General features: G+C 47.3%; 1 protein-coding gene across 1 annotated transcript in view; it reads right to left on the reverse strand.

Annotated features, from left to right (window-relative positions):
- The window catches only part of WSCD1 (WSC domain containing 1), a 22,031-nt gene extending 16,417 nt beyond the window's left edge, over positions 1-5,614 (reverse strand). The window contains exons 1-2 of the mRNA XM_010286196.1: positions 5,188-5,614; positions 417-531 (exon numbers count right to left, since the gene is read on the reverse strand). Coding sequence (XP_010284498.1) covers positions 417-531; positions 5,188-5,614 — 542 coding nt within the window. The remainder of the gene's footprint in view (positions 1-416; positions 532-5,187) is intronic.
- Between the last annotated feature and the right edge of the window lie 4,681 nt (positions 5,615-10,295).

Below are 10,295 nucleotides of genomic sequence, written 5' to 3' on the forward strand. Positions count from 1 at the left end.
GCAGCTCCCTGGGCTGCGCTGGGAACAGCCCCGCTCCCTGCACCTGGTCGTCTTGTCTCTCCTGCTTCTGGGAGCGCTAGTTTGTTCACAGTTTTTTTAATATTTTAGATCAAAGATTGGGGCTAGAGGGCAATATCTAACACATATCTAACAAAGATTATCTAACAAAACAGTATTTTTTGACCGAGACAACAAAAAGTATATTGTAAGTAGTCATGCTGTAATAAAAAGGATAGGCAGCAGTGAAATAGTCTACTTTAAGCAAGGTAGCAGAGCTACACCGTGCCTGAAGGTATGAGATAATCACGGTTTTCAGAGATACTATATGTTTAAAATATGGATGCTTTTCCCATTTCAAATTCAGTTCCACTTACTGTCAGAAAAGAGAAAACCTGCAGTGAAAAAATACCACTCACCTCTCAGCGCAAGCTTCCTGACAGTGAGACACTGTCATTTTTCTCAAGTCATAAAACACAGCTCCCTTCAGTGTCCTCTCCCTCGACTCATCGCTGAAGCATCCCACGTAGGTGCCTGTGTGCGTGCAAGACCAGAGTTAGGCAATGCGCACGGGATGGAGAGACGGGCGGGGGGAAAACGCCGTCCAGTGGTGATCCAGCACCACAAGGTGCAGGCAGCGCAAGCAGCGCTGTACTTGATCAAGTCACGACCTGCCTGGGGTCCTGCCTCCTCTGCAGGCCTGTCTGCTGGCACCGAACCTTTGTTGGTGCCATTGAAGGGGTAAGCTCGAACGTCCAGTGGGAACGAACAGAAGGGAAATCAGGTTCCCCCTCACCAGGTTACTTTAAGCGGGCTTGCCTTGGCAGACCCAGAGCCTGCAACCGCCAGCCGCTGCCTGCTCAACTCCCTCCCTTGGGTGACAAAGCATGGCGAACTTCTAAAGTCAAGGAGAAGGTAGTCTTCAAAATGGTATAAACTTTGAGAAATCCCGTTGGATTTCTCCCGAGTTTTCTTGAAAATCTCTAGTTAGGAATAAGATAGTGCAAGTGAAATATTAAGAAAATCAATTTTCTTTGGGTACATAGAGTTATATTACAACTATAATGGAAAGATATCTTCATTCTTAACTAGGCAGCACTGTCTAACTATCGCATTGAACTCTCTCTTTCTCTCCAGAGCAAATGAATCCTTTAAAATACGTCTTGCTTTTCTTAACATATGAAAGATAAATATTTCTCTTAGACTGCATCCTATGTTAAGCCCCTTTTTTGTTGTCATGAACAAAACGCTATAAAAATCCAGACCATTTTCTAATATATGATTGGAGGGGTGATGTGGAGTCCCACTATTATACAGCAATTGTGTGTATATAAATACATTTTATCATTAAAATATGAAGGAAAAAAGGAAATTTGATTTTAGAAGTAGCAGTGTCGAGATGATAACACAGGGAAATTAAATAACATGAGCTGTGGACAGGAAGAGAATATATGATGAAAAATGAAACTAAACCCCATTATATTACCGATAAAATAGCCCACAAGAAAAAGAAAGTTCAAGCCACTCTAACAGAGATTTTGGAGATAGGAATAATAAATCAAACATCTGAATTTTACAAACACAACAGCAGATTCAAAGACCTGCACACTGGTAATTTGGAAACATGCAATTAGAAAATTCACAAGCTGTGAATATACACCCACAGCACACTGTTAATGAGATGGGAGTCACACACCTGCAATAGGGTGTTCTACATTTTACTGGAGACTTTTGATTTGGGTTCTTTGATTCAAACTAGTAGGAGCAGAAATCTTGGCGTATAGGGCCAAAGTGCCTGAGTCGGGAGGCTCAGGCAGCGTCCCTCCCGCGCTGCCACCAGCCCAGCAGCAATATCTCACGCACATTCTCCTATGAGTAAGTCACGGAGAGGCTCCGTGGTCTTAGAGCCAAATGTCGTGTCAGCGATCCAGTCCCTGTCACCTCTGCATCCTGTGCAATGCCGTAACCAGGCCGGTGAAACAGTATGAAACACCTCATCTGCTGGAACCATTTGTAACAGAAAATTTTAGTTTTTACCTAACAAATGCCTGTTTTCACTTCTTACACTAATAGTATTTGCCAATCTCCCTGGCAGGCTCAGATGTGGTCCCTACCCTCACCCACTTGCGACGTAAGCCGGCAAGATAGCTTGACGTGGAGAAAAATAGAAAAAGGACTTGAATTTTCTCACCCAAGGCCGTGTGACCCTGGGCGGACACAGAGCAAGGCGAAGCGAGCTGGGAGGCGTTCACGGTATGCCGAAGCAGATGCCGTTGTTTTGTCTCAGGTTCAGGGTCTGCCCCGCGCAGCCGCTGAGGGCTGGCTTGCAGTCCCCATGCACGGGCAGGGGCAGAGCGGCCGTGCCGCGTCGGGGAGCGCGGGCATTATTGGGATGGCACTGGTGAGGAATGCACAAATACAGCCTCCGCAGTAAGGTGACGTGCCGCCTTACTGAGCGGGAACCGCAGGGCAATGCTGAAACTTTAACAAGCGTTATAACCACAGAGGAGTTCCTTATATCTCAGAAGGGATCCGTAATGAAATAACAAGCCTGTAAGTTTACTAGGAGAAGTCGGGAGGGAAGATAACATGCTCTGCATAGGCAGTTAAATTTTTAATTTATAATAATTTCCAGAGGCATTCCAATGCTTGTTAACAATGCTGTTATTAATAATGTCACTTCATGTTCAGTCAGATATTCAAATGATACACATTTGAATCAACATAATTCAGTGGGATGTAGCAATAAATAGTCCTTCTGGCTCCTCTCAGTGGGTAGTTAGAACTTGAGCAAGGCACTAGCTTAACAGCTGATATGGGCACTAGTCTTAACTAACTTTATGGCTAATTTTCAAAATTAATCTTTTTGGTTTTAATTGAAGTTTTTAAAGAACAGGTTCATACTCTGCCTGGTATTAGAGTAGCTCATAAAGACGCACCAGGTTTCCCTATTTTTCATCCATTCTTTAGTTCATCGGGGGGGAAAGAAGTCAGCAAAAGCAAGGGGGACTAGAGCAGCCCAAGCAGTGACAGTCCGTGAAGGGAGAACCAGGCATGCCGTCTTTACACAGTCGGGACTGAGGAAGAGGCAAAATCAAGGGGCTCGTGGGCGCCTGCCGGGTTCAGCGAGGCAGGTTTACTGTCCGTGCTGCCAGAGCCTGCGCAGCGTGGAGGTACAAGCCCCGGGGCACCTGGAGCAAGGGAATGTAATGGTGTGCCCTGTTCTGCTGTATCGCCTTCCCTCCTCCCCGGGCCCCTCAGATCCCCCCGGCGCGGCACAGCAAGCCTGCCCGGGCAGCACCCCCTGAGCCCCTCCGGCGTCAGTCATCAGCCTCTACCGGGCAGCTGAGACCAGGGTGTCTGCTGCTTGCAAAAGAGTGAACAGATAGTACTTCGGGAGTATTAAATACTGGGCTTATGATGTCCAGGTACAAAAGTGGTAGCCTGGAGGGTTCATGTGATTATTTTCTGCAACGGCCCATGAAAAGCTTATTAAAGTAGGTGGTGACCAAAGTCAGCAAAAGACTTCTTTGCTGGAGGTGAAGGTGCGTCTGTCTCCCGCAGAGCTGGTGGTGTCTGCGTCCAGCGCTTTCCAGCGGGGATGGGGATGGGGACAGGGACAGGGCCCCTCCCCAAAGCTTTCTGCCCCCTGCGCCAGGCTTGGTCACTGCTGCATGCGATGGAGTAGCTGCAACCTCGTGTTTCATGCTAGTCCAGCGCCTTCATTAGGCTCTGAGCACCCAGCTGCGTGCTCGGGGCACGTCACGAAGTGCAGTGGGGTTCTCTGGGAGACATCCACGCTTTGCAGCCTCTCTCCTCTGCCACCAAAACCTGGTAGCAGTGGGATGTTATGAAGCACCTGTGGAGCACTCTTGAAAGCTCCAGCTTGGTGCTTCACGTAACGCCAGCCGTTACAGTTTGCCTGACTCACGCTGTGTGACTCACCTTCCATACACCATCACTACCACCTTCTTGTCCCCATTTCTAACAATCCGCTCGGTAGGAGTCATGAGGTGACACCCATTCTGTGGGATTTTTGCAGAAGGTACCCCTTTATTTGGGTGAATTTATCCAACAAACTAAAGAGCAGTTTAGTAATGTGTCTAGTCATCCAGATCCCGTTCCTTTTGTTATTATCAGTGAAGCACCTCCAAGAAAAGCTAGTTCTTCTAAAAGGCGACGGATCAAAGATCACAAAGTCATAATTTGATGCTGCAGCCTTGACGGCCTCAGATGATGCAGCTCTCTGTGGGGGGTCATAAGGGTATAAAGCCATGCAGGAAATGTGACCATCTACAGACTCCTGTTTTGCTGCTTTGCTTGCTCTGGATGATAGTATCTTAAAAGCTTTCCTACTGAACAAACCAAAGCTGTCCGTGCACGTATTTATCGGCAGCAGAATCAGGCTCACAGTGAAGTGAACTCACATTTCTGTCAAACCTGAATGGATTTCCATTTGGACTGGAAAATGTACAGTTCTGTACCCTGTGCTCCGGCTGCTGGTGCACCGCACCCGTGCAGCGGTGCCAATTCCCCTTGCGTGCCCCTTGGCCTGATGCAGGCCTCCTGCAAACTCGCCAAACACCAGGAGTTTGTCTCTGGTCCAGGAGTTCTCGTTTCATTGTGGTGCTGCTTTGGCGCTCAGGAAGGGCAGAAGGGTTGTTTGGCCCACATCTTGTCCCCTTAAGGACAGTGTGTTTGCACAGATGGTCACAGAGGGCAGGTGAGGAACGTGTTTGCAGTAGCAGTATTTAGGACATGCTAGAAACCTCCAGCAGCGAAGAGGCACTTCTAGCGTTAAGGTATTGTGTGGGTTTGGATAGATAATTTAATAAAACCCGCTTTAAGTGTTCCCTGTTCTGAGAAAGAAAATGTATTAAAGTGTTCATCACTGCCTGATTGAAAAGAAAACAGTCTAAATTAGGGAGGCATATTTCACTGTCTGGGCTTCCACTCAATCAATAAAAATAGGTTTTTGGAGGAAGTTACAGGTCAGCACAACCGGGGATGTCAGGACCGTACTTTGGCCTGTGCCTATGCTTAAGAACTGGTTTGAAAGTGGTGACGAGCCAGGAGGAAGGCGCTTCTGAGGCAGACTTTGTGGCGCTCAGCAGTCTGCCTGGGACGGCCCTGGGAGGAGGTGCGGTTCATGTGTGTGCCAGAAAACGGGGCAGAGGGAGCATCCCTTACCTCTGTGTTCAGCGCTGTGCTTCACTGCTTTAAATCCCGCTGTCTGCATGGGCTCCTGATCGCTGATGAACCTGTGAAACCACCTTCTTCTCAACTGCCTGAGCTCTGAGTTGCGGGACACAAGCCACCGTGGGCTGTGCTGCTGGTCCAGGGCCCGATCCTGCAGCGTGTCCATGCCCACCAGCAGCCTGGGACCGGGGTGGGCGTTCTGCAGCGTCCTGGGGTCTACAATCCCAACCCTGGCCACCCCGTCCGGCACCGGCGGGGCCTGATTAGCAGAGGTCCCACGCGAACCTTGCTGGATAACCAGGCGTGTCCGCTGTAGCAGCAGGAGGCTGCCAGCCATCAGGTAAGCTGCTGTGAGGAAGAAGAGCAGAAACTGGGTCCGACGGAGAAACTTCTGTAGCCTGAAGAAAGCTTTGGCCATGCCCTTACTGAAGCCGGGCCCTTCACGCCTCCCGACGGGCCCCTGAATCGCCGCCTGGCCGGGCGCTGGTTTCTCCCGCAAGTTCAGCCCATCACTTCGCTGCCTTCTCCCGACAAAAAGCCTTCCCCCGGTCAGCTGTGGCAGAGAGCAGCCTGGCGCAGCTCCGCTGCCAGCCTCAGGCAGCCGGCTGGCCCAGGGGCTCCGCACGCACCCGGGGTGACGCCATCGTTGTGTTCCGCTGAGCCGCCGGATAGCCGGTGCTGAAACCTGGAATACCAAGGGGGAGGGTTGGTTCAATCCAAATAGAAAATACCCGTCATCAGGGTGACTTTCCCCCACCCTCCCCTTTTTTTTTCAGCTGAGCGTTTCTCCATCAGTCGTTTATAATTATGCACTTTAAAAGTTATAATCCAATGAGAATGATTGATTAAACAGAAGCTAGTTTCAGATCTTCAGCCTTTTTTTTTTTTCCCTTGCTTTCTTTTAACTTGGAATGCACAAGAAATAGCTTTATGATGAGGTTATTTCTCTTGGGGTGTTTGGAAAAAAAGTTCTTTATTTTCCTTTGTCAGTAGCTGACATCTCCATTCTTTGTCACTGGCTGGAACAGGCAGCAACGGTATAGGCATCTTTTTAGGAAGGTATTATCAAATTCCTTCCTTTCAGCTAGCAGTAGCTAAGCTACAAATGCAGGTCGGAAGGAAACAGCAGTTTATGTGTGTGTGGGGAAAAAAAGATACTGCATAAAGGATAAGATCATAATTATTAATCTCTTTGCAGCACAATACAGTCAGGCTTTATGCCGGAAGGATATTTGGGGATTCTGTACTTGCACACAGAGCTGTGCGAGTTGCTGTGCATGGCACTTTAAAAGAAACCAGAGGTCCTTTTAGTAGATGTCTCTTGCCAAATATTGACGTGCATGGATAAAAACTAGTGAATGTTTGCAAAAAACTCATTTCAAGTTTCACCAGATATCTCTTGACTGCTTCTGAGCTTTGCAGGCTTTAGTTATGCTGATATATACCATGATGGGATTGTCTGGGCAAGAAAAGCTTCTTTGTGCTCCAGGGAACCTTTAACCTCTTGCAGCAAATAAAAGCTGGCATCTCCCCATAAGTTCCTGTTTTCCCAATCAATCACTTCTCTGTGGAGCCAGGCGAGTGTTGAGAAAAGATGCAGTGTTTTCCAGAAAAGAAAATATTATGGCTTTTGCTTAATTTGCAATTGGGGCACACTCTTGAAATCCAGAGTCCTGGCAAAGAAACATCCGCTCACTGTATTTCTTGTTTCAGTATCCGATTTAAAGTGGTGTGGATATTCACTTATGCCCCTTTCTTAAATAGATGCTACCAATTAAGTATCCACCCCTTTCCTTTTTAATTTAGTTGTGCAACTTCTTCTTTTATCTTAAGCAGCAATGAAAAACAAAGCTCAAAAACTTCTAAGCCAGTTGAATCTTTTGTCAACTGAGCCTGAATTCCTTTTGTGTGACCTTTCAGCCTCGATTGCTAAATGGGGTTGGCAGAAGGCAGGAGTCCCTGTCTTCTGATCTGACAAGTCGGGTGGTCTTGAGGACCTGTTTAGGTGCTTTTTTTTTCATTTTTTGGTTAAAGTTCATTTATGCTGGTCTCAATTATATAGGCATGAGTAATATCCAAAAATATTCTATGTGTTTATCTCTAGACTTTCTCCAAGAGCCCAGTCTGACAAGGACTTGCTCTCTTTCTTCCAGCACCTGTGGATCTATTAACAGCCAGTGAACTCGAGAGAGGGAGCAGGGGCAAAGGGCCACGAGACTCCAGCACGCTGTAGTAAATTAAGGCTACTCTCCCCACTGTAAAAGTTACCACAGCTCCCTTCTGTTCAGCTCCAAAGCCAAAGAAAATGCATTGATTTACACCAGCTGAAGAGCTGACCCTTAAAGTTAAATTATTGAAAATCTCTGATCAAGGTTGTGAGTGCTCAAGAATTACAGTAAAAGGGTCAGAAGTACCTAGACAGATGTACAGGAAATTAGCCATAATGCGATACTGCAGATTGTTACTGCGCTAATTTATCTGAAGAAATACTGCCTGTCGGCATAGGTATGATTTGATTCACTAATTGTTCCTAACATGGGGCTACTGGAAACTTGAGCTATTCCCAAAAGAGGCTGTCTAATGTAAAAGAGAGATGCGCGCGTGCATTAGACATTTGAGATTCTGACTGGGAAGTTAGCGTGCTCCTTCCAGCATACAGCGTTGTGAGGTAAGGCTTGGCCAGCGGAGGAGGCAGCCGCACGGCTTGGTGGCTGAGCAGGCAGCACACTGTTCAGGTTGTCATCTATAACGCAAAGGGATGGCCCTTCTTAATAAAATGCTGCTGCAGAGCCTCTCTGGTGAGACGGTAAAGGCTGCAATCACATAGGTATTAAAAAGGTTTAAGATTCGCCCCCCGCCCAGCAGCAAGGTGAGCCTGGATGAATTTATCAGACTCGCAGTCATCTTTGCCCAGCTGTAATTCAGGGTTTCATAGCTCTTTTGGTTTACTCACAAAGTGGTCAAGTTACAATATCAAAAAAACGCTTGGAGCCGAAGTTCTCAAGCGCGTCCAAGTCATTTGCGCGGGAAGGGCAGCGCTGCGGTAGCTGGGAGCCGTTGGGCGTTGCTCATAAGCGATGCTGGGGGTGGCGGCTCAGCTGGAGAAGGACCACTGAAGCCACGTCGCGGAGGTCAGGCATGTTGTGCTTGAAAGGGCGTCACCGGCCCAGTTTAGTTCCTTTTAATGGCACCGTGTGCTTGAGTCTTTCAGCGGATTTCAGTCGAGTTTCTCGGCGTTTGCGGTGATGTGGGATGGAGCAGCTGGAAGCTGCACCATCCCCATGACACGAGGATCTGCCACTTGTCTGGGCGGCACGCGGCAATGCCTCCTGGTGCCGGGGAAGACGGGTCTGGCCACCGCCTGCCCAGACGGCGCCTGTGCAGGGCGTGATGTGCTGCCGCCCACGTGAGCAGGCTGAAAAACCTACCGGGCATCAGCAGGACTAGAGGAACTGCCCGAGACACCGGACCTAATTTAAGTGTGCAGCAAGCTCTCCGTCCAAACACCAAGAAACGTTTGGCGTTGCTTCTGTTGCTCTGCCTAGTTTATTTATTTACTTATTTATTTATTTACTAAGGAGAAGCTGCTTCTGAGTCTCAAAAGGCTAACTCTGCCCTTGCCCGGTGGTTGAAGAAGTTTAACTGGTGCAAGCCAATTTTACTGCAGTCAATATGGCACATATAAATTACCTCCAGATGCATTCGCCCTCAGTACAGTTGCCATGACAGTACATTGTAGTAAAACCCAACCAAATAAATAAGCAGACTCTCCCTCTCCGCCCACAGCAACTGCTGCAAATGTGCAACTCAAAAATTAAATGTTGCTTTTTAGTGGGGAAATAGCAGAGTGCTGCGGACATAAAAAAAATCATTTGATTTTTCCATAAACCGCATACTGCAATATCATCAAAGCGTGCCTAAAAGAATTGAAGTATATGACTTCTGATGATGATATTAAAAAGGAAAGAGTAAGGAGTAGATGAACTAGTATCTGGTAACAGAGACTGTATCATTTGTCTTTTTCATACACGTTTCACTTGAAATGAATGAACTGAAGTGGAAGAAAAGTAGAGTCCTCTGTTCCTATTTATCAGTTCTCACAGCCAAAGGGGCTTTAGGACCATATTAGTTGAGAGTTGAGTTAGTCAGTAAAATTATAAAATGATAATTGAAAGGACTTTAAGATGGGCAATGAGAACTGTTGAACAGCAGGGAAGACCTCTAGGTGAGGAGAACAATGAAAGGGTTAATGCTGCAACCAAAAGCAAGGAAAATAATTCGCAGTGGCAAGGATCAGCTCTGGAGATGGTGAGTGGTAGTACAGAAGATCTGCTGGGTGCTGCGCCTTCAGCAAGGACAGGATCCCTTGCACCACTAAAAAGCTGGTACGCCTGGTGGCTGTGTTTCTATAAAATGGATAATTATCTGGTTATTGAGGGCAGGAATTTGATGGGGTTCAGAAAAGCACTGAGTGATCTTATTTTATAAAATATTAATTCATGCACTTTACTAGTGAATTTTTAACTGTTCACAAGTCAGATAACCATTCAGTTGTTTGAACACCATTTTTAGCTGTTTGTGCCTGAAATTATTTGTTTGGAAATGTCATTAGAAAAAATGATTTGAGGGTTTGCTTTCTGTAAGACCTCTATATATACCAGCAGGACTGAATGCAGAGCTGAAAAATGCATCTTAGCTGAAATCCCAGAATCTCAAAATACGAATCTGTTCTGATCTGTTTCCTAAAATGGGCAATGCTGCGATTCTTCTCACCGTCTTGGGGAAAGCCAACATCTTAAAAGAAAGATGCCTCTAAATCCGGCACGATTTGGTCGCCAGTGGGTTTGCCGGCTGGTAGCCAAGCTTTCAGGCCATGGTCGCAGTGCTGGGGAATCCTCCCAGGCACTGCCGCAGGTGGGTTATTTGTTTATTCGGGTGCTGCCACGCTTCAGGGTGCATGGTGCTGGGTGCCAGCTGCAAGAGATGCCTTCCCAAAGGTTTTGCAGGAATCTGCAACGCTCAGGCACGGCACGGTCCTCCCAGCACCCACGGAAAAGCTGCTTTTCTTTCCTACCCCTTTCCTGCAGGCCACATGGCTC

This window comes from Phaethon lepturus, unplaced genomic scaffold, assembly GCF_000687285.1.
Source record: "Phaethon lepturus isolate BGI_N335 unplaced genomic scaffold, ASM68728v1 scaffold53054, whole genome shotgun sequence".
NCBI lineage: Eukaryota > Metazoa > Chordata > Aves > Phaethontiformes > Phaethontidae > Phaethon > Phaethon lepturus.